Source organism: Bemisia tabaci, chromosome 1 (genome assembly GCF_918797505.1).
Source record: "Bemisia tabaci chromosome 1, PGI_BMITA_v3".
In the NCBI taxonomy this organism is placed as follows: Eukaryota; Metazoa; Arthropoda; class Insecta; order Hemiptera; family Aleyrodidae; genus Bemisia; species Bemisia tabaci.
The window spans coordinates 26,417,098-26,442,062 of NC_092793.1; the positions used below are offsets into that span (position 1 = coordinate 26,417,098).

General features: G+C 40.2%; 1 protein-coding gene across 2 annotated transcripts in view; it reads left to right on the plus strand.

The window, feature by feature from the left end:
- Window positions 1-24,396, plus strand: part of LOC109041352 (transcription factor hamlet) — a 128,079-nt gene extending 103,683 nt beyond the window's left edge. For both annotated transcript variants that reach the window (XM_019057694.2, XM_019057696.2), the window contains exons 5-7: window positions 11,693-11,801; window positions 17,336-17,663; window positions 19,108-24,396. In XM_019057694.2, coding sequence (XP_018913239.2) covers window positions 11,693-11,801; window positions 17,336-17,663; window positions 19,108-21,243 — 2,573 coding nt within the window. In that variant the 3' untranslated portion in view covers window positions 21,244-24,396. The remainder of the gene's footprint in view (window positions 1-11,692; window positions 11,802-17,335; window positions 17,664-19,107) is intronic.
- The last annotated feature ends 569 nt before the right edge of the window (window positions 24,397-24,965 follow it).

Consider the following 24,965-nt stretch of genomic DNA (forward strand, 5'->3'; position numbering starts at 1 on the left):
GGATTTTATCTCCATCACTACTGCTCATCGTTTGTTTCTGTAGGTTGATTTTATCCCTACTTTCTTTGCGAGATCATGAGACATCATGAGTATTCAAGTACAATTGTACTTCTAACTTTAATCATATACTTTTGAGAGTAATTACCAATCAGACGTTTTTTTAAAGTAAAAAAATAAATCCGTAAGTAAAGAATTTATGTAGGTAGGACTCCGCTCTGCCCCTGCAGAAAATAATTGTCTTTTTATTAAAAATAATTTTGATTCTACCCATAATTACAAAACTAAAAAATTCGGATCCTTTTTGTAATGTATTTTATGACATAGATAATGTACTGAATTGAAAATAGTACAACCCAATGTAAACCATTTTGAAAAATTAAAGAAAGAGGATTAAATGTCATGCCAAAGTGTTGTAGGTGAAAAAGTATAAGTTTATCCTACTTTTTAGTTTAGAATTTTACATAAAGTCATTATGCGTTGTACGAGACTCCGAAAGAGTTCTGGCAGATGTTTGATGAAGATATTCGAAAATTAACACGCGCTTGTTAGAGGAACAATTTTTTTCATTTATTATTGAGGAGTACATTTCATTTTCTGCCTTTTTTTCTGGCCTCCTCTCATTCTAAAAAATTACATGCGGGAATCTGATGCCAGTCAGAAAGAAGAGGTGTGTAGGCAAAAAGAAATAAACAGAAAAAAGACCGTAAAGATGCGTGAACATCATAAAAAACACGGTAAAAACGTGTCGGGGTGGGGTGTGCCACGATTAAGTTGTAACTCGTCCTGCATCCGTTTGTGGCTTTGCATTGTAAAAAAAATTAGGAGGAAAAAATCAGGATGAAAAAAAAGGGAGAAATATCGGTCGTTATGACAGTGGAGTCGGGGGCGCAGGCTGCAGTGCGGAGGCCGCATTGTGCTAGTTGTAAAGGCGACTGTTTTAGCTGAATAATCGGATTGTTGACTGGAAAACGATGTCGGTTAATAAAGATTAATACATGTGACACTCCGCCCATCCAAACACGGGAGCACTACCCCAATGACGCGGGACAAAAGATGACATGCGCCGCGCCGGAACCATTAAACTCCGGCGTGTGACTGTGTGAGTGGGTTCGTGCGCTGTCGCGTTGCGTAGTGCGTGTCGTATGCGCAACCCTTTGTAGGGGCTTAAGGCGGACTCGAGTTATTAGTTCCATCCCGGGATTTTAATTATCTCCTCATTCAGCTGCATAATTTTCCCCGCGGATTACAGCCGCAAAATGATAACTGGATTTTTGACCTCCGAATGAGGGAGCCCGTTTTTCGGTGATGGTTTCCGAGTTTCGTGACACACCTGCCGTGCTCTCTGTCCATGGCTATCAGTGATGGAAATTCTAAGCATGATTTTGGAAAGCAGATTTTGAGGAATCGTGTGCTCAATAAAGACTATTTTTTCCACTGTTTCTGCTGTCTTTCTCCCCATTTTTTTATTTATTTATTTTGTTTTTGTTTTTTTAATGAAGCATTGAAAGATACTTAATTTTTGTGGTTGTGTTATAACCAGGGCCGTTGGAGGAACAAATCAAAGTAGTGGCGAGGTGAAATGTTGTATGCCTTCTTTTTCGGAAACTTTAAGAGTCCCGTTTAAATTGTTGAAATTAGCGTCATTTAAAATGAAATTCTAATACGCTATTTCGCCGTATTAAATACCTCTCGTAACGGCTTTTTAATCTTTTTTGCCGTAATTTTTGTAATTAAAAATGCCTCGAAAAAAATCATAAACATTCTGAATTTTAGTTTTAAGCTTTTTATACGGAATGAATGGAGTTCTTCGAACTTCGAAAATCCATTTATTTACACAATCAAATTTTGATCCAACCTTGATCTTGTAAAACGATTGAGAAGGATTTGAACATGGGACCATGCCATTGATTGAAAAAACAATTGTATGATGGGAAAAGAAGAATCTTCAGTAAAGCACAAGACTCATATTATGTGACAGGGATTATTTTTTTTAGAATAAAGAATGAACCATCCCAAAAAAACAAGAAAAGGTTAAAATTCAAAATCTACTTCGTTCCTCAATTAAATTAAAAATATTGAAAGTAAACTCTTAGAAAGACTCTTTAATCCATTTGTAGATATAAAATTTGATATGCTCTAAAATTTAGACATTTTAATGAAGCTAATACTATTGTTAGTTTTTAACATGCACCAATTCATTTTAGAACGAAGGCGCGAGGTCAATATCTTCAGAAAATACATTGTACAAACGATATAAAACATTTGGAATGCCCCAAAATTTAGGAATTTGAATGGAATCAATGGAATTTCTAGATGTTCACATCCTCCGATTCATTTTGAAGCGAAGGCGCGAGGTCAGTATCTTCAGAAAATACATTGTTTTTAGAACAAATTCAATTTTAATACTATACCAAAAATTTGGTAAGCCCCAGAATTTAGGAATTTTATTGGAATTGATGGAATTGCTAGATTTTCACATCCACCAATTGGTTTAAGGGCGAAGGCGCGAGGTCAGTGTGAGAGGGGCACGGGGCTCGACAGCGGCTCGGCGGTGGTGTTGACTGTACACTGCGTAGTGTCGTGCTTAATTTGTCCTCGGCGAGGTGATTATTTACGCTGAAGGATGGGGTTGATGGGTTACAATAACTTCCGCCGCGAGAGGGGTGCGCGGGGCGCGGGCTCCGATTAAATAGGGCCAAACATACGACGACAGCTGCCGCAGAATACTATCTGTTGACCAGGGATTTATTGTCTGTTATACATCAAACTGCACCTGTGTGAGCTGCCTGCTCCGCACTCCGACGATGCGGCCAGTTGACACGACAACGACCCCCCTCCCCCTGTTTACTCACAGGTTATAGAGATGGAGCTAACCTCCCCAAACTGCGCCGATTTGGGGTTTTTGCCGGCTCATTAGCATTGTTTACCGCGGCCACCACGCTCATTTCGTGCAGAGGGCGCAAATAAATTTCGAGCTTTCAGTAATACCCAAGCCCTCGGAAAAAATTGTTGAGTAGTCAACATTTCTTGAAATCTTTAACCAGTTAGCCGACGCACCGTGGATCGAGTCAATGGGAGAGGTCGGACATAATTTGGAAACTTTAAACGCTTATAACTCCGTTTATAAAAAACTTCGAGGTTCTAGGAGTGGTTTCATTGGTTTCTTCGTGAAATTTTCTGCTTGTAGCACCCCTGAAAATTTAAAATTTGACGAGATAAACATCAAAATTTTCATGTCCAACTTCTCTAATTGACTCTGTCCACTGTGCGACGTTTACAAGAAGATTTTGAGCGCGTGCTGGCGAGTGAGTGAAATGTGAGGGTCTAGCAAGAAATCTCCAGCAGGAAGGGGGGGGGACAGGTCCGTAAGACTTATCCTAAAATGTTTTGAAATTTTAGTCCATAACAAAAGCTATCAGAAATGGTCGACGTAAAATAAACCTTTTGAACAACGGAATCAAACCACATTTCACAAAAAGTTGCATCATTAGCAGTGTGGAATGACGCTATTTCTGAGGCATAATTGTGGAAGCAATAAAACTGAAAGCTCTCTGCGCCTTTTTGAACTTTTCATCTTCCAAGTGCCCATGCGCATTTTTTGAACCTCAAAACTCTTTTTCTTAAACCTACGTTAACGTGGCATTGTGCCTTCTGATCAATGCGGTCCAAACTTCAAATGTAGACTGGAATCACCTCTCGTTTTTAAGTAACCATCGGGTTTTTCACATTAATTCTTAGAGGTCTTCTTTCTCCGTGACCGGCAGCACCAAGGAACCATCTTAAACTTTCCCCAGTCAATAATTTTCAGGGGAGATCAAGGATATTTCCCCAAGACCTCTCCCCCACCCTTACGATTTAACCCCCCCCCCCCCCACACACACACACACACTCGGAAGTTATCCGGATCTCCCCCCCCCCCCCGAGCCCCATGCACGCATAGGACTGCACTGCCGTGCTAAGGAAGAACGCCGTATGAGCCTTCAGGCGTTGCCAAGTGTCTACCACTACAAACCGAAATTAATGAGAAAATTGTGAATATTATTTTCCAAAAATCTCAGACACTTTTGTCCGTAATTTAATCTAAATTAACTGAAAATGTCAAAGAAAAATATGCACGAATGTTGTCAAAAATATATGTTTCATGGAGGGAAATTTGGCAACTCTCGAATGTTCATACGGCGTTCTCCCTTAGCACGGCAGTGCAGCTGATGTCATATCAGAGCCCCTCCAACAGAATACTAAGAAATCATAACTTTGTTATCAGGGGAATGAATTTCAATTTACTCATTTGCGGTGTCGCGACGAAGGGACCGGGGCCCGTGGCGCATGGGGGTGGTTTGTCGTTGCGGGGCAGTGTCGTTGAGGTGAGAAGGGAGGGGTTGGAGGGTCACGGTTGCCTGACCAAGGTGGGCCGTGGGCTTAATTATGGAAGTCAAGTGGCCAGTGCCGGTGGCATATGTGAAATCAGTCATGGGTTCTCGCGGGGCGAAAGGGCAAACGGGAGGGCACCGAGGGGGCATCAGAGATTCTGACGAGTAACGACCAGAGGCTTCGCGGTCCCTCAATGTTTTAGTCACGTCATCGGCGGAAGTCAAGACAGATGGAAGCCTTTCGCCTGGTTTTTATGCTTTTATTGCGTTCGCGTTTCCAAGCCGCGAAATGATTCTATCTGCCGCATTTTAAGTCTGGGAAGCTCTGCATGTGGAATTTGCCCCGATGGACGGTTAGAGCTGTCAATTTCACTCGATGATACTTGGTTTCGAATCGATTTTTCTAGATTTAATGCGATTCGAACCCTTCATTGACCGTTATACATGATTCGTTTTTAACCCTCCATAGCATGAATTAATTTAGGATCTCAGATTCTAGAGGACACCAATATATTTTGTAGCTTGCGTAAAGAAATAGACTATCAAATTTTTCCCCAAAATTTTTAAGTTAAGGGAATCGTTTTTTCAAAAAAAGAAAAAACTGATGAAATTTTGCAAAATCATGGCACAGGGGAATGATTCAATTTTTAAAACCCCCGAAAATACGTTGTTACGAATTCATATCGCTGTGCCTTAGAGGGTTAAACGTCTTATGTTAAAGTAACACACTTTTTTTGAAACGAACCAGTAATGTGGCATAATTCACCGAATCGATAGTTAAAACTGTGTATGAGCATTCGCATGTTCCGTAGTTTTTTCTCATACAATATTCATTTTCGAGAAAACTACTTTGACTTGAAATTTTCCGATATAAATTATTAAATTGCGGGTAAAATTGTATGAAATTCAGAAAAAGGTAACTGCAAGTTTTTCCAAAAAATCGTATTTCATTAGAGGAAATTTGGCAATGACTGCGTTTTCATATTTTGTTTTAGCAGTATTTTACAATCACGTATTAGAAAAAAGTCCAATGTCGTTTAAAAAAATGCACAATCGTCGAATATCATTCAAGGTGAATGATATTCGATCGCGAATATTCGCTTAATGATTAAGAAGGAACGAATAGACAAAATCGGTGCGAGGGGTGATAATCGAATGTCGATATCTCCCCATTCGAAGCTAAGGTAAAGAATCTATTCCTTAGGTTTTTGTTGCGAACACCTTGTTTATCGATCCTTGTTCATAGGTTTAAATTTCAGTTCAATCGGTATATCGCAAAGCACGCTACGCCACTGGATAAAACATTCTATTACGATAACCAATGATCAAGTACCGGCAACTTTGCCAGAGGAAACCTAGGCTGGTGATGGTGGATGGTAGTGGTAGTACTAGGAAGTCTTTGCATGTACCAGTTACTGCTTGAAAAATTCCGTTTCCGATCCATGGTGCGTTACCCTGAATAATTGCGCTACGTTTATGCATATTAGATGAGCGTCAGGTGAAATGTCCGTTACTGGCCATTCGGGCGCAGGTGGACTCACTGAGATGAGATGAGCCTCGGAACCCTCAGCTTCAAGCACTGGTGATCATGCCGTATCCGTAGTCTAACAACCCTTCACCCTGCTTTTAAGTTGATGTGAGGAGGACTCTCTCAGCTCTTCCGTGATCCACGAAACTTATCGAGGAGGACACAGGGTGAAATGACTGAAATTTCCTCTCATTTGGACCGTGTTAAGTAGAAAGGAACCAAGCTACATTTGTCGTCCCAACATTTAATTGGGCAATTTAATTTCTTACATGAAAATGGTTGTGCGAGTTTTTGTGCTAATTTCAGTACATTTTCTGCATAGTACAGAGCAAATTCCGAAATGTTTTTAAATGAATCCGCACAAACGTTCTCTTGTAAAAATTGAAGTGTCCTGTTAAATTAGGCAATAGCTGATGTGGCTTGGTTCCTATCTGTGAAATGCGGTCTATTTAAGATTTAGCTCTATAGAGAACCCAAATATTATCATCCGTCAAATGTTCAACGGTGGTATCAGAAAACTACATATATGATTTTATCAACAATACTATGAGCTTAAAATGAACGAAGCTTAAACGGTAGAGCAAACAGCCTTTTTACTGAAAAAATTATGTCCATCCGATTTTTCAGGCGTTCCCTTTTTCATCTTTAAAAACAACCGGAAAATGGAAACTTGAATCATCTATCCAATTCGAAGTTTCATAAACTTTAAGATCCATACATTCAGGGACGCTAGACGGATGGACGTAAATTTACTCAAATTTGTTCTTTTTTGTTTTACTTCAGGTACCTTAAAATGCCTAGAAATGATAAAATTCAAATTTTTTTAAAAAAAAATTGTAGGATGACAATATTGCCTCTGTCCGCAAGGGGAGCGAGAAAGTAAAACATGATTTTTTGAACACAGTCGATTTTTGTGACCGCCAAATCTCCTTAATTTTCCGAGTAAATGGAAGTTTATATGCGATTGCAGCATGGACTTTTTTGGTTGTCCTTCACGATGGAATAGGTGATAAGTGAGTGTAAGACCGCCCTCTCCCTCTGTTCAACGCTTCAATTTGCGGCGTCACCCCTCAACCCTCCAGCTCGTGACTGCGAGTCAATCGTGTGAAACTCACTGAAAGCAGATCAGGAAATGAAATCAATCCCACTTTGGCCCCTCCAATGTTTGGCCTCTTGGGCTCTCTTAATTCACTCCGCACATTTTTCCAACGTATTAGGCTTCTGAAAACATATTGACCGCGTCGTATTTAACCAATTAGGGTCGTACTTTTCGAATCGACTGATTTCTCTTGTTTTTTCGCCGACACAATGTTTCGAACTTTTCGATATTTGAGGGCCTGAGGGGCTTGAAAGACAGATGCATACGCGTATTATTTTTTTGAATAAATGAATACATGCATATAAGTCGCTTTACAGCACTCCCTCGCGCTCTACGACTCCTAACCTCCACTGCTCTCTTTCAAACCACAAATCTTGGGGGATTGAGCACCTTAACATTTCCGCTTCAATCCCTTCCCTCCAACCTTTCATTGGGCGCCCTCTGCGTCATAAATGAATCACTAATATAATTTTAACCAATACTAGGCAATCTGAAAATGTATTCTGTAAGAAATTCACCTTTGAATCTAATTTTTAAGCATCAAACAGTGAGTTTGAGCTTTTTTCCTGCCCTTAGCACTTTGTAATTTTGAAATTTAAACATGTGTTTCTTAAAATGGTAAGAACTGCCCTTATGCGGTTGTTTGTCTTCTCCTACCTCCTTTTGTGTTTCACATTTTGAGTATGATGGACGTAGGTAAAAAATATCCTTAAAGAAATGACAAAAAGTGAAAAAGAAAGACGAGGAGGGCCATTCATTGATAAATTAAAGTTAAGTGAAATATTGCCGCAAGATGATTCAATGAATATACTCAAAGCATTGAAAATATAAAGCCAAGATTCTTGATGTTAAAATCTTCTCCTTAATTCAATGTTAATCTACCATTTGCAGCTTAGACATTATTGGCTCATAAATGTAATATGATCCAGCCAAAAGTGAAGAACGTGGAACATCAAACGTTACCAGGCCAGGCAATTGGCCTTCAAATCGAAGATTCATCGAAATACATCGTTCCTCTAAATTAGGTTGAATTTTATAGACAGCAAAATAACCTAGTTATCATCTGCTCAGTCTGTATATCCACAAGACTGTCAGCGCCAAATCAGATGCAAATATCCCCTCCCACATCTTCTTCGAAAAATGTAACATTTCAAAAATTGGACATCCAGGCAAATTTACCGCTGAACTTGTTAAAATTTCCGCGGTCATCGGAAAATTGAGTGATTCCAAAGATGCAGGGTTGGGGGGGGGGGGGGGTAATTTGACCACGTGATTTTGAGAAATCTCTGGAGCGTGAAGGAGAGGGACGGAGTCGAGGAGTGAGAACTATCCCTGCTGGCCACCGTTCACATCCCTCGACCCCATCCGACCCCTCTCGCTCCCATCAACCCCTCACCCCCTCATCCATGACACCGATCATGGCTACCTCCGATTCACCTGTTTGGTTTCGATTTATTATTTTTAATGCCGGGACTGCACCTATCACCTCCGTCAGTTGACTTTACCGCATAGCCTCGCTCGCACCCTGCCCCGCGCCGACTCCATCCGCACCCCCGCGTTACGCAAATGCTGAATTAACCTAAAATTAAGACACCCCCATTTTCAGTGACTCTATTACGAAAAACAAATTTAATTTAATTTGTATCAATTCTTTCTTGCTACAGCAGTCGAGTATAGCTCGTGTTACGAAAAATAATATGACTTTTTAGTTGATTTTTGGATGTTTTTGTGCACTCTTCGGCAAATCGTGTGCTATCATTTAAGACTTGTTTTTCACCTCGTCCGTTTTTATGTGACCGCTTTTTATGATTGTTCATAGTCTGATATAAAAGTTAGTGTATTCGAACGTACGGTTTTCAGCAATATTGGAAAAATCGCGACACATTATCCTGTAAGTGGTTTTGCATTGTAGTTACTAAAAATATTTTTTCGCCACGAAATGATCTTACTTTGATTGGCCTTAAGTCGGGTTTTTTCAACATAAATTTTCTTTGACTAATTTTCTTGAATAAAGTGACGCATTATCTTGTATGAGTCGAGATTTTTAGTTTAAACTCCTGCAGAGATCATGGGGAACAATGTTCTTATCGGTCTTCAATGCATTCAATTGGGTTCAGTTTATCAAATTTTCATCGCACAATGGTCCAAAATGGGAAATTAGTGGACAAATTAAGATCTTCTGCCTAACTTTTTAAAAATGATGTACGACTATTGGTTCCCAGTAGACTTTAGATCCCAGAAAAATTCTTTAAATTCTTTTTTTGACTATTTAAATCTTTTTTACATTTTTTCTCTCCATTTTTCTTTCTTTTTTTTAAATTTCTGAAAGTTTGCATATTTTATTGAAATAATGCTACAAAGTCTATTCTATAACAACGTTCTATAAACAATACGGTCTGACATATATAAATAATTAAAAAAAATAAAAACATGAATTTTTCCGGGATTTAAACTCTACTGGGGACCAACAGTTTGACAGAGGATCTTAATTTGTCCACTAATTCCCCCATTTTTGACCACTGTGCGATGTACATTTGTGAAGCTGAACACATTTTCATGCATTGTTTCTTTTTTGGTTTACTGATAAAGTTTTCACACACTAAACATAAAAAATTAATGATATTTCATTAAAAAGAAAGAAAAATAAAACTTGACAGGTTGAATTATTATAGAGCGACAAAGACGTAGGAACATTTTAATTGAAAAGGAGGCGTATTTTGGGGAAAAATATACATGACATTTTGATGGCCATATTCTGAGAACACAAATCTGTATAATTACAGCATTTTAAAGTCTCCGTTTTTCTTTTTTCTTTTTTTAAAGAAAATTAAAGAATACCATGCCTTGACATTTTTACGGACTAACATCAATCAGATAGCAGAGCCTCGAAATTTAATTGAAACTTATCGTAAAATAAGTCGAAATTTTCAAGCTTAGAATTACGATTTATTTGCCTAATTGTGGAAAAATATTTGACACATAGGTCTACATCAAAACTTAAACGGAAAAAACTCACATAGTAATTTGCCGTAAACTCTGCTGAGTCATAAACGATTGGTCCCTTTTTCATTTATTTCTTCCTTAGAGGCCGGGCAAGGAAATCGAAGATTTGCATCAAGAGTTTTCATTCGCCTGAAAATGTAGATTTGAGGAAATTAACGGAGGAACCGTTCCTTTGTGTTACGCAAAAACGTCGTATTAACTTTCGGATGGTGCCAAATCTCTACAAACAAAATACGCATTTTAAAGAATACTTGTAAATATTTGTCTTTGGAATTTTCAGGAAAGTGTCTCCGGAATTCAATCTAGTATTTTAGAAAATTACCAATAAGAATATTCAAAACTTTCCTGCAAAATAAACATTAAATTCGGGGCAAGTTGGCCTCGTCTAAAGGCTCATACGTCGTTGTTCCTTAGCACGCCGGGGTTGAGACGCGTCGCTCGGCGATGCTATCGGGACGGAGGGTCGGTCCCCGAAAGCTGCGGATGAGGTTTCTGAAGTGATAAATTAGACGCGAGCCCCACCCCGCGACCCGAGGAAGGGTTGCTATGCCGTTTGATTGATAAAGCGGTCTCAATAGCCGTGATGCATTAAATTGGCAGAAGCTGTTATTGTGCATTATAAAAATCTTGGTGGTGCTCGCGACGCTTGCAAATCGCCACGCGTAACGACGCATTTCAATCGGGCGCTGCGCACGATTCGGCAACATGGCCCTGAAATAAAAATGAACCCTTTGTCATGCCGGGAGTGAGATGTAAAGGCAGAATGCCGTTCGCGTGTGCTACCTATATAATATACATATACCCTTATAGCCTCGCCACGCGGTGTATTTGAATATCGCTCTATAAGGTGCCGATCGGCTCGTGTGTCCGAAATTAGCGGCTCATGCTCGGGCCGAAATTCTATATGATTGATCGGCTATTATAACGCTTTTATATGTTTATCAATCATTTGAGGCGGAGCAAAGTGTTTATAATTCAGCTTATTAATTATACAGGGACATGTATGAGATGCGCGGAATCGTGGTATCGGTAAATCCTGTTCAACCCTTAATCCGCTCCAAGAATATGAAAAACCATTGTAAAAATGTGCGCGGTTCCGAGAAAATCATGGCATTTACTAAGTTAAAAGTTAATTGGTCTTCGGTAACATCGGGTTGATTAGCTTTCGGTTACATAATGCAAAATGACCTTCTTTAAATCAAAGTTGATCAACCAAATTTTTAGTTCCAGTAACTGAAACGTTAGGTTAAATTAACCAAGCGGTTGCCTCGAGGCAACTCAAAATTAGAGGTGTTTTGCTCCCCTAATGTGCTCAAGTGTTCTTCATCACTGTCCGTCGGTTGTGACTTGCGAAAATTGGTACTAGCTAATTGTGCATAGTTTTTATAGTTACTGAGTTTTTCAACCGAAACAGTTGATTAATTCAACCAGAAAATTCCGCACACTTAACCGAAAGTAAAAACGAACCTAGAGATTAACCGGAGTTTTGTGTTCCTTTCGTGTTCTACTTTCCGTCCTAACACAAAATTTTGGTTAATTTTTCTTTTTTTGTATGATGGCGATTTCTTCTTCAATTCTCCTGTAAAACGACCCAGTACGCCGACCTCTCTGAATGCTTAAAATCAGATACGTGTTTTTCGTCACTTCCCTTTTTCAATTTTATAATGTAACTTTCCTCTCTTCTGTTTTCAGCGTCGCAGCTGTCAAGTGGAACTCTAGATGATAGTCGGGATGAGCAATTAGATGACGAGGAAAGCAATGTTTGCCCTCGCTGTGAAACAACTTTTCCTTCTCTAGAACAGTAAGTATCGGAGCTCTTGTAGCAATCCCGCTACAAAGTTGTTAAAATTACTATGATTACGTCTCTTGAGGCTCTCTTTATCCTTTTCCATCCTCGTCCTCTCCTCATCACGTCTTGTGTTCAAGAATGTAGTTTGGAATCATTTTTAAGATAATCCAAGAAAATTCACTAAACCCTGAAACCAGGGACGTAGATAGAAAGCTTCTTTGGCGATTTTCTCCTGTCCTCTTTTTTTAATAAGCTTTTTCATTTGTCGTCTCTCAATAATTGACAAGCTATTCAATGAGGATCTCCTTTCATGGAAGAATTTCCCTTTTGCGTGGTAGAGTTGCCAAGTTGAATGTTTCAAATTGGCTCTATGGCTAGGTTTCTAAAAATCTCGTTAGCAAATTTTACAATGTCCGCTATTTTTTTTTAAAATGTACATTTTAATATAGATAGAAAAGTTTTTACTCGCGGATAATAGCTAAAAAACCATGAGTATCGCACTGAACATGTCTGATATGCACTTTTAACTTCAAAACCTCGAGATGAATCACCAGTGTCACAAACTTGCGCTAAACTACATAAAAATAGTACCTCTAACCTACAACCGACTTTTAAAAGCAGGAAAGAGTAGATGTCGGATGCATTTTATTCTATCGCATGTTTTCTTCAAAATGAAAGAACTGTGCCATACAACAGTTTATTCTGAGTTTTAGATGAGGTCGTGAAACTGGGGTTCATCTGTATCAAATTGTGTGTAAGGGGTAAAATGATAGCTCGCAGTTGGCTCAAGTGCTGAGATCAACTTTGAATGAAATCCCACGTTAAATTTTACGTGAAATGTTAATGAATTCTCAAAACGGTTCATCGATTCCGTGAAAAACAGCCTTAAATTTCATTTCGTCATATCGCTCACGAAAGAACGAAACGATATCTCAATGTCGCCAAATGGGCCAGTTGAGCTGGTAACAGAATTGTGTTTTGATGCTCGATTCTTATAAAAACAAGAGGCTCTTCTGCTAAAAATAAGAAGATCCATCGAAACAGCAACTTTCTCGTTGAATATTAGCCGAGATATCGTCCTTTGAAAAGTCAGGTTTTTGACGTCATCCTCCGCGGTAATGCATAACACGGTATGTACTACCGCGTTGGATGACGTCATAAATCGAGTTTTTTAGGCGCGATTTTTCGGTTAATATTCAACGTAGAAAGGTGTTGTTTGGATGGACCTTATCATTTTTAGTTAATCTGCTAGAATAAGGCATCATAACACAATTTTGTGGCCAGAGCAATTGACCCATTTGTACACGGAGAAAAAAACTTCGTGCGTGAGACCCGAAGTTTAGGTCATATGGACCTCTGAAGTTTTCATATTGAGCATCTGAACACTTAAGGTCCAGCTGCTGTGGTTTGAATCACACATCTGAAACTTCAGTTCTTACATCTGAAGTACTTCGGTTTTCACATCCGAAAAACTTCGGTTCTCACTTCCGAAAACTTCTGATCTCACATCTGAAGTACTTCCGATGTAAGAACTGAAGTTTCAGATGCGTGATCCAAACCTCGACAGCTAGACCTAAAGTGTTCAGATGCTCAATCTGAAAACTTCAGAGATCCATATTACCTAAACTTTGGGTCCCACGCACGAAGTTTTTTTCTCTGTGTATCCGGAAATTGCATTTTTCCTCTGATCAAGCGTAGAGTACCTATATTGAGAGAGTATGGCCACTGGGCCCCATGGAGAGGCTTAGGACTCAAAAATGGCGGTGCTTTGTTTTGGTTTTTGTGGATGGGAGGGGGGTCATTGCCAACTTTTGACAGTTATCACCAACCGCACTTGCTGCCAACCTTACTACATCTACGATAATTTTTCTCAAAAATTGCACACGATTAGCCTTAAAAATATGTAAAGATGTCGCAATAGTGCATTTGGGTAAATTTCTCGTTACGATAAGCAAAGAAAACTACATTTTGAGTCATTTTGCATTTCATTAATTTATGGCGTCCGCCATTTTTGGGTCCTAAGGGCTCCATTCAGCCTAAGATGGCTGAGCCAATCAGAGGTGGTAACCCCAGTGGCCATACTCTCTGAATATAGGTACTCTAATCAAGCGTACATGAGACAAAGTTTGAAAGTTCCCATCTGAGCCATGAGTATTTATCCTGCGCCCTAAGACTCATTGACAAAGTGCCCCTGGAAGTCAGGGGGAAAAGGGCGATTTTTCCGGGTGTAGCAACGGCGGACAGCGTGGCGAAGACAGTGCTAAGTGTGCTAAGTGCGGTTGCATGTTCGCGCGGCGCGATGCCGCAGCGCAGCGTTCCGTATCAGTTCACACCTCTCGCGCCCCGCGGCCGCTGTCACTGGGGGAGCCCTCACTCCCCATCCCCAGTCGCCGGGTGTCATTTCATTTTTGTCGAATGATGATCGTCGCTAATAAATTGATCCGGCCCTTTTTGTCGCCCCGGCTCGAATCGCGATCCCGCGTCGTCGCCGACGTCCCGACGTCGCTCGAGGGTGGAGCGAGAGTGAGAAAATGCTGATGAGACCCCGTGGGATGGATCCTGGAAACGGTTGAGAAGTTCCAGCTACAGTGTGTTCCAGTATGCTGTGAATCGCACAGGGTGTGTTCCTTGGTTTCTCGCAAGAAGTCCGTAACCATGACCGAAGTGCGAAACCACGCATCTCCAGTTTGCATTGGAATAAAATCGCTTGGATCTAGAGTCCAGGCTCTTAAAAACATTGACAAGAAAAAATACTCTTGATTCAATCGGACTTTTTGGTTGAATCAAAAGGAAATCTGCCTAAATCAAGAGATGATGATGAGACCCCGTGGGATGGATCGTGGAAACGATCGGGAAGTTCCAGCTACAGTATTCTGTGAATCGCACAGGGTGTGTTCCTTGGTTTCTCGAAGGAAGTCCGTAACTATGACCAAAGTGCGAAATCACGTATCTCCAGTTTGCACTGGAATAAAAAGTCGCTTGGATTTCTAGAGTCCAGGCTCTTGAAAACATTGACAAGAAAAAATACTCTTGATTTAATCGGACTTTTTGGTTAAATCGAAAGGAAATCTGCGTAAATCAAGAGGCTCGGCGCTTCGATTCAAGGGAGAATCGGATTAAATCAAGAGTATTTTTTCTTGTCAATATTATTAAGAGTCTTGACTCTAGATCCAATCGACTTTTTTTCCAGTGTGGTGTTTCAAAATGTCCGCTCCTACTTTACGTATTTGAAGAGAATCAAGCAAAGTCTATCTCTATTCTGCAAACCAAGAAGAAAAATCAAGGGTGTTTTCAAGAAATTAAGATGACTATTTTTGCGGAGAAAAATTTAAGTACAATAGGGGGTCTGCGACGTCGCGCACTGAGTTACACTGGTTTCGCACTTTGGCCAGCGATGAGCATCACCATATTTTCAGTTTATTCATTTTCTCAAATTGAGTTTGACACTAAAATCTGAGAGAGAACCGACCTTGAACTTGGTTCAGTATATCTAAATTGATTTTACTCTTTTTGAATTTACACAAGGGAAACCAAGTAATTGAAAATTTTAGAAAAAAAATTATAATTCTCGGGAAGTTTAACTTTCTTAGTCAGTATAAACAAAAAAGTTTTTGCGGTTAAAATTAACATCCTGGAACCAAGACTACTTTATGAGAAATCGATAAGAGAGTATTTGACGTACAGACCCTTTCTTATCGAAAAAACTTGGGTCTTTTCTACTCAAGTCGATCCATATCCCCTCCTGTATCGATGAGAGTCTTTCGTGAGTTCGTCACCTTCCAGGCAAAGTATCACAAGCGCCATGCGACGTTTAAAAATTTCCGCCGCCATCATATTTTTTTACAGAGAAATTGTTCAACGAAGCTGTCCGAAAATTACACCGAATTTTCTTTGTGCTGCCGATAAAATTTAGTGAAATTTTCGAACAGATTCAACCAACAATTTCTCAGTAAAAAAATAAAATGGCGGCGGAAATTTTTAAACGTCGCATGGCGCTTGTGATACTTTGCCTGGAAGGTGACGAGTTATTGATAAAGTGCCAAAAATTACTATGATGGATATTGTAAATCCTTGTGGTGGAACTTGCATTAAATGTGCTTGTATTTAATCACTGTCAGAAATGCGGACACTCATTGTCTGTGTCAAGTCTCAATAGCCTTTATTTTGGCGGTAAAATATTGATTAGTATCCAAATTGGTGGGAGATATACATGCAAGGACGAGGGACGATGACTATGCCAAGAAGAGGGCACTCATTGCTGTAGTTTTCTCTCGCGTGATAACGCTACATTAAACTACTAAGCTGAATGGCACTTCTTGTCTCCTCAGTTTCGAGCGAGGTAAAAAGTAGTTTCCGAGAAATGTACTTTTTGTTTCATCACCTCATCCGATCCAATCGGCGCGAATCAGTTTCGCCCGAACTTCTCTAATTTTCTCATCGATTCCGGAACTTTTTCCGGGAGAACCCGTTCAAGTTTCCCTTTAATTGAAGGATACCCCTCAGTTCTCTGGAACATGCAAAGTAAACAGTGCAAATTTAGAGGTAGAATCGCCTGGCGCCAGGCGGCCAAGTATTGCTTCCTTATCCTCATAAGTCCACAGGGAAAGACGTCATGCCATTTATTTTAGTAGTGCAAGACACCCGGTGGGAAATCGAATCTTCATTTCAAGTTTTAATTTGAGTTGCAGGACGCTGCTCTGGCACCAGTCAATGACTTATGGGCGAGCTCTAATTACCTATTTTATGCCGCAAAAGGGATATTACTTTTTCTGTGATTTTTGATGTTTTGAAAAGGAAAAATACGATAGGTTAAAATGGGCTGAGGACTGGTTCACTATATCTCCGGGTCTGAGGAGGATAGATTTTTGTAGAATGAAGCATGGGATAGATTTTTGTAGAATGGGCCATGTTTTCTCTCAGGAGTTTTCTATTTTTATCCTTTTTTATTTAGACGTGTTAATAGAGTTGATGAAATGCAACTAAAATTACTCAACTTCAGGGCATTATTAATTTTTGAATGAATAATTACCAAATAAAAGTGTCCTTTCCTTCCCTCTTCTTTCCTCCGTCTCTTTCTCTGTTTCTTACCTTTTTCCTCCTCTTCTTTTTTGGGGAAGAACGGTGGGGTGCACAGCGCACCCTCTACGCCCCCCTTTTGAATCCTTCTGTCCCCCTTTTGAATTCATCATTGCAATTTCTCGTAGGTCACCACGAATCTATAGTTTTTATATCGTTAGTACTGTCGTCCAAAGTAAAACTGCCGTATCTCCATTCAACACTTTTTCAATTTTTTTCCAAAAACATGCAACACAAATGCTGTTTTAAAAAAATAGTCATCTTACATTTTTTCAATCCAACCCCGCCACACCATTAGGAACTAAAAATGAAGCCTTGTGTTGATTGAATTTCCTTGTAATAGAGCAGTACGTTCTGGGAAAAAGGAAAAAAATTGAATGGATTTACGGCGAATTTGCTGTGGACGGTAGAGTAGGGGTGTAGTTTGAAGATATGAGTTACTAAACGGCGAGTGTTCGATGATGTTTCAGGCTCGACGACCACTTGATCAGCGAGCACAGCTACCCGGCAGAGCAATACCAGTGCGACTTGTGTCCGCGGAGCTTCTGCTGGCGAGCGTGTTTGACGCGACACCAGATCCTGCTGCACGGCGAGCAGAAGAAATTCAACTGCGAGAACTGCAACAAGGACTTCAGCGACCCGAGCAATCTCCAGCGGCACGTTCGGATCCACCATGCCGGCGCCCGCTCCTTCGCCTGTCAAGAGTGCGGCAAGACCTTCACCACCTCTTCCGGCCTCAAGCAGCATACGCACATCCACTCGAGCATTAAACCTTTCCGATGCGAGGTTTGTTGCAAGGTCGGTAATACCTGCCGTTTCTTTCTCTAAAAGGGTCTGCTGCACGCAAGAGATACGAGCGTGTGAGATCTTTTTGAGGTAAAATGGCACCAAAGTCACCATACTGCTGTGTTAAGGAAGAATGCCGTATAAGCCTTCAGTCGTTGCCATATCTCTTTCAATTGGACGTATTTCTGTGAAACGGAACTAAGTGCCATCGGAGGAGGAAGGTAGCGTTGGGCTTGGATTGGCGGCGGAACCGGGCGTCGGGCTCGTTCCGTCCTATACTCGCAATGCTTTTCCATGGCGCTTAGTTCCGTTTGACAAAACGCGCTATCCGGCATTCTAAATTCCTCAAAAGGAACTCAAATTGGCGCTTAGTTCCGTTTGACAGAAATACGCCCAATTAAAAAACGGTTTTACGGGAAAGTTAAAATTTGTTTCCTCAAATTTTCAGACAATTTTGTTCTTAATGTAATAAAAAAATATATGAAAATTTCAAGCAAAAATATGCAGAACTTTCCTAAAAAATTTATGTTTAATCCGGAGAAATTTGGCATCTCTTGAATGTTCTTACGGTGTTCCTCCTTATTATGGCAGTATATTCATATTGAAAAAGTCTGAAATCTACTCTTTTAAGCGCAATTTGCATGGTGTGGAACACGTTTTTTCAAATTTCTCGCGCGTCTAGGGGCTGTTTCCAGTATCCGGAAATACGTAACGGCAACGTGCGGCAACTATGGGTGGGTTCCGGTTACCGGAAATGGAAATTCTAAACATAATATTTAGAACGTAACCTGCAGATTTATGAAATAGAGAGATGGTGTTTGTAGGTATGGGAAATTATCAAAGATCACGTTTCGCTTGTAAATCGAAACGAATCAGTAACCACCGATTTTTACCGGCAACCGCCGAGGCAACCTACAGATCAGTCATGTCCTCATTTCCGGGGGCTAGAAAACTGCCTCCAGACGCCGGGAATTTGAAAAACTGTGTTCCCGACTTCACACATTGCGCACTATGAAGTGGATTTCAGAATATTTCAATGTAATCATGTTATTCTTTCGTTATCTCTTGTCTGCGATAGACCCGATAAATGAATGAAATGCACCCAGTAGAAACTAAAGAACCTAAATATTGGAGAATATGAACGGGCCGAAACATGGAATTCTTAGGGATCTAAAGAGCTCATTAGAATAAAAACCAGAGACTTGTCAGATCTGAATGGCCAACAATGTTGGAATATAAAATGCGAAAAACAAAGTCTAAAAGTGGTCTCTAACATTTTTTTAATGAGAGGGAACTTGAATTTTTTTCGAAATACTCTGAGCATTTCCTTCTATTTTCGTATTTTATCTTCAATTTTTAATTGCGATGAAATTGTATTCTTACTATTTATCCTGTGTATTGAAATAATATTTGATCCATCCAAAAATTCTAACATTCACTTTTTGAATCGTTGCAGGCGTACACTCAATTCTCGAATTTATGTCGACACAAACGAATGCATTCAAACTGTCGGACCCAGATCAAGTGCACGAGGTGCAACCAAGCTTTCAGCACTGTGAACTCTCTCTCGAAGCACAAACGAGCTTGCGACAACTCACCGTTGGAAATCCCACCGGCGTCGGGAATGAACCCCGGCCACAAACCCAGTGCAATGACGTGGATGCCGCTGACCGCGGGTCAGCAGACACCTTCCTTCTTCTACCCGCGACCGCCCACAGCTCTTCCATTGTCGTCACTCCGACAGATGGATTTCCCAACGACTTTTCTAACGCCTTACGAGGCTTTCCTTCAAAATTACTCACGCTTGGGCCCCCCAACCTTTCTGCCCGGCTCCTTTTTGTTTGACAACACCCCTTCAAACCAGTTAAACATTTTAGACGACTCTTCCGACTCGCTGAAACCAAACGGACTCGCCCTGCAAAATTTCGCAAACTGTCGGCCGAAAGAATTGAACGATATGAAGAATTCGAATTCAGACTTGAAACACCATCACTCGAGAGAAAGCGGTTTTCCTTTTATGTTACCGTCGAGCAAAGTTTCTCCCTCCACTGGCGAAGAGGCCGGGTCAAGCCAAAGACCGTCCCCGGCCCGACCTCTGGTCAGTAGATGTAACTCAACTAGTCCAAGAGAATTTCAACCAAAACTCGGTGTAAAACCTCCGATCTTCACCAAAGATGACGATGAAACAGCCGAGGAAAGTGAGTTGGAAGGAGAGAAAAGTAGGAAACCAGGCACCAAGCGAGTACATAGTCTGGTGGAAAGCCACCACATTTGTGATCAACCATTAGACTTATCCGTCAAAAACAGTTTAGACTTATCGTTTAAGAAGACGCCCAGGCTCGAAGAGCGGCTGGAAACCAAAGAAAGTGAACTTGATAACAACAAGAGTGCAGATAAAATTAAGAGCGAGGAAGACCCTGCCAGTCCACCAGAGAGGATGGACGTCTCTGTCTGCGACGAAGGGCTATCGAGAAGCGACGAGGAGCCCTCTTGGGAATCTTACAGCTCGAAAAAGCTAAAGGCAGATCCTGAGAAGACGGACGTGAGCGATGATTTGAGAAGCAAGTCGGAACGTCTGTCTGCAAGTGATGAAAGGAGCCCGCGAAAAAGCCCGGACAAGTCTGGTCTGCTTCCACCAATGGCGTGCCCCAAACCAAAGTACCCCATGTCTCTGGAGCCTTTCTACCGGCCTCCGTTCTCCAAGAGCAACTTCCTCCACCCACGATACGACAGTCTCGACTCGATCATCAACCAAGAGCGGTTCCTATCGCATTTACCATCGCCGTTCGGTCCTGGGGGCCTCGGGCCGAAGCCTTACCTTCTGGGATCCTACATGAACGGACACGGACAATGGCCTCCACCGGGGAATTTCGGGTCCAGCAAACCTTACCAGGAGATCCTCAACCAAATACCTTCCAACGGACCTGGCACCAGATCCAAAGACAAGTACGCGTGTAAGTTCTGCGGCAAGATATTCCCGCGCTCGGCGAATTTGACACGTCACTTGCGGACACACACCGGGGAGCAGCCGTACAAGTGCAAGTACTGCGAGCGCTCTTTCAGTATCTCGTCGAACCTCCAGCGGCACGTGAGGAATATCCACAACAAGGAGAAGCCCTTCAAGTGTCACCTGTGCGACCGGTGCTTCGGGCAGCAGACGAATCTGGACCGACACCTGAAGAAGCACGAAGAGGATAACGAAAGCTGCGTCGTGGCAGTGGCTGATAGCCCTGGAAGCAGCAATGAGAACGAGCGAGAGGACGCCTGTTTCGATGAGATTCGTACGTTCATGGGTAAGGTTACGGATTTTAGGCCGAACGCGTACGTTAATCCTATCCAGACGGATCCTTTTTCGCGAGTGCCTGTCACAACCGAAGAGGAGGAAGAGGAGGCTGAAATCGATGAGGACATCTCCGACGTCGGCTCACCCCCTAACTCTACGGCCCAGGACTCACCCATTTCTCTAATACACCCCTTCAAGTCCGAGTCGCCACCCACATCTTTAAATTTAAGCCTGCAGACTGATTACAAAAAAGACGGCATCTTGAATAACAACAACACCGATGCGGAGACCATTCAAATCAGTACTTAATACTAATTGATATATTTGTTTTGTTTTTGTTTTGTACAATTTCTCTCTATCATGGGTTTTGTTCTGACTCACTTACGTAGTTACTTGTATTTTTTATTTTTAGCAATTTCCGATGTTATTATAAATATGTACATACGTTAATGTTTTTCTCAAAGGTCATTTCACTCTTATCTTAGACTCTCGATCGGTGACCATCATCATATTTGTGTTTACCATTGTGATCTCGTCAATCCTGAACTTTTCTCAAAAAAACAATAATTTCTGATAAGCAATAATTTTTCTTCAAAGTTGGTATGTAATTTCCATGACTGCTGATATGTGAGACAATAATTCACGCTACGTTCAACTGATTGTTTTGAGATATTACTGAGGGCAAAAGACGCTACACTGTAAAAACACAAATAAACCAAATAAAAAAGGCTTGTCATCTGAAAGTTTCCTGTTGAATTTACAAGGTTTGTCGAATCATACCTTCAATCAACCTTCTCATTTCGACAATTCTCCTAGTTTTCCACAATAAATAATACAGTTTTCAATGGAAAATTCGATTCTGATTTTAAAAATTAGTATTTGAAAATAAAAATGGTAAAACTTACGACATAGAGAAGAAAAGACTATTTTTTTAGTGGAAAATACAGTTTAAGAGTCCAGGTTTCATTTCGACCAGACACGCTTTATTTTAAATTGATTCGCAGTTAATAATTCGTACACGAGGATGAAAGTGCCGCCCAGAATCTGAGGGCAGGATGATTTCCGACCCGTCAGCTAAAGTAATAATGATGCATAGAATTTCATGTTTCGCGTCAATCCATCATAAAATTTTCGCTTTTTATGTAGTGAGAGCCAAATTCTGCTCTTTACACCTATTCCACTCTGAGAATTCTATTATGCAGCATTATCCTAGCTTATTGATCGATAATCTTTAAGAATCGATGGGATTGTCAGTACTGTACGGTGAGATTTCAATGTTTGAGATTGTAAATTTACAAAACATGAGAATCGAGCGTAACTTCAGGCTGCAAAATGAGATCCTAGAACGAACCGGGGAAAGTAATATCGACGTCAAAATTCTTAAACCACCCATCTCGATTGCGGTGTTTTAAGGTCTTCTCTCTTACTTCATTCATTTCAAAGAGAACGATATAAATAATTCCTTTGAATTTTTCCAAAATATCCCCCCCCCCCCCAAAAAAAAGGAAAACAAGAATAAAAAAATTCTGAACGTTTTTGAAGGGCGGAGTTGAATATTTTTCAACTGATATCATATAATCACGGAAAAAATCAAATTGCTGATTTAACAATTAAGTTGCTAAAAAAAAGTGACTGCAATATTCCAACGTAGATTTCACAACACAAAAATGCTAATTTAACCACTACTGTAAGCTACTTTAACCACGAGGGTGGTTAAAGTAGTATTTTTGTGTTGTGAAATCTACGTTGAAATATTGCAGTCACTTTTTTTTTTAGCAATTTAATGGTTAAATCAGCAATTTAATTTTTTCCGTGAAGTATATGAGAGGATGCCTTCAACGCCGCAAACTCGAATATGGGGCTCACGAGTATAGATTTGTACATTTGGACCGCATTTGGCAGGAAGAAACCAAGCCACATCAGCTATGCCTAAATTCAACTGGGCATTTTAATTTTGTACTAGTGAATTTCTGTGCGGATTTCTTTGAAAATTTCATGGAAATTCACTGAAATGTGCACAAAACTTCGTCCATCTGTTTTCATGCAAAACATTTAATTTTCGAATTTAATTTGGTAATAACTGACGTGGCTTGGTTCCTCTCTGCTGAATAAGGTCCATTCAGGCACCTCAGTGCGAAAGAGGAATCGCACTGCTAGGCATTATTCGGGCTAGCAATACTTTCTAAGGCAAATAGTTGAGTCAATAGACGAAAAATTTTCAGTTGAGGAGTTTCATTGAGAGGTGAAAAATTGCGGAAATTTGAGATTTTAACGTAATACTCTTCATTAACGTGCTAAAGAAATAAGTATTGCAAGAAGTTTAATTTATTTTTTAACCAATAATAAACGTTATGTTATATTAATCCGACAATATCGTGCAAAATAGATCAGTGATCTATTCTGGAAATTGCGTTTTAAGTAAAGTGAACTTCAAGCAGCCTTTGTAACTTCGCACAACTGGACGTTTTGGGTATTTTTTGTACCAGAATGTTTGTGTAATACTTGTCCATGGTCTGGTATAAAAAAAAACGATCCGGGAGGTTTTGTGGGCAAAAGCGTTCATTCTTCTCGTGGATGGCCGTCTTTTATGTAGGATCATGCCAACAAACACGAATTATAGTAATAATAATAATTGTCTGATTTTCAGATATTTTTTTCATTTCTAAGCTACGTAAGCGTTGCTATAAATTTTAATTTGAATGCGTGGAGATCAAATTCTTCCTCTACTTTGTTGGCAAGTTCTTCATGAAGGATGCCTCCGTGAGAAATCATTTTGAAAATGAACCCCCACTTACTCACAGAGAAATGCACTGTGAAACGAGAAGAAACTTGATTTGTATGTTGCTGTTTCTTTGCGAGAGTCAAAAACAGCAGTGTTGAATATTCTTTTGCATTTGTGAATGTATTTTTTGGAGGGTTCAGGCTTTCATAAAACTCCAACAAAAATTGTGTAGTTAATTTAAAGTAAACTGTGCTGAGAAACCACTGTTTACAAGACCACTAAATCACATACCAAAGTGCGGAAATACATTTTTCTTGGAGGAAAATAAACGTATTATACCCCTAATTTGCTTCCTCTTACGTATACATCCTTGGTGGGGGGTTTGAATATTTAATCAACGCCAAAAATCAATTTTTATGTGAGAGAATACATGTCAAGTACGCGCGATCTCATTTTTTAACATGTCGAGGAAGAAAATCAGTGAGAGAGCAGTCATAGCGGTTATAATTGAGTCTCCTTTTGATTTTTCTCCTTAGAAAACTACTAAATAGTGATCTCATTCTCATGTATAAATCGTGTATGACTTAGTCTGAAACAAAGTTGTAATAAATTCTGTACATTATGTGTAGCCAATTAATTTCATTTTTATCTCTCTCAATTTTTGTGTACTACTTACCTACTGTTTTCCGTAAAATTTTCAAAGTGAATAACCAACTCTAATAAATTATTGGAAAGCAAAATATGTTGGCTACCTCTTGTTCGTTAACCTCAGCACTTTTTCACGTGTCGTTCCATGATCTAGGCCATATACACCCCTTGACCCCCCTTTCTAAGCTCCCTGGTCTAGTTCTTTAAAAAAAAAGCTGGGTCCTATTTCCAAAATCTGATTAGAGTTAGCTCATCTAAGGAATATCACCTGTCTATAACCGCAAAAACCATGGCAATCGGCCCAGTAGACCGCTCAAACAAACTGTGACAAAAAATAAAAATTTACATCGTTTAAATGGAATAGTTTGCAACTTTACTACGTAACATATAAGAACCTGGATCATATTTTCAAAATCTGAATAGGGCGGGCTCATCTAGAGACAATTACCTGTCGATAGCTGAAAAAGTCATGAAAATCAGCCCGGCAGAACGCTGGAACTGAGCGTTACCAGGTATGCAAATTTAGGAGGTCCCGGAGCTTATAGTGTAGGAAGAGAAAGAAGTGTGCATAAATGGAAAAAAAAAAAAAAAAAAAAAAAACCAAATATGTTTTGACGTACACCTTATCAACAGCAAAGCGGCCCAATGCGGAGGTATCATG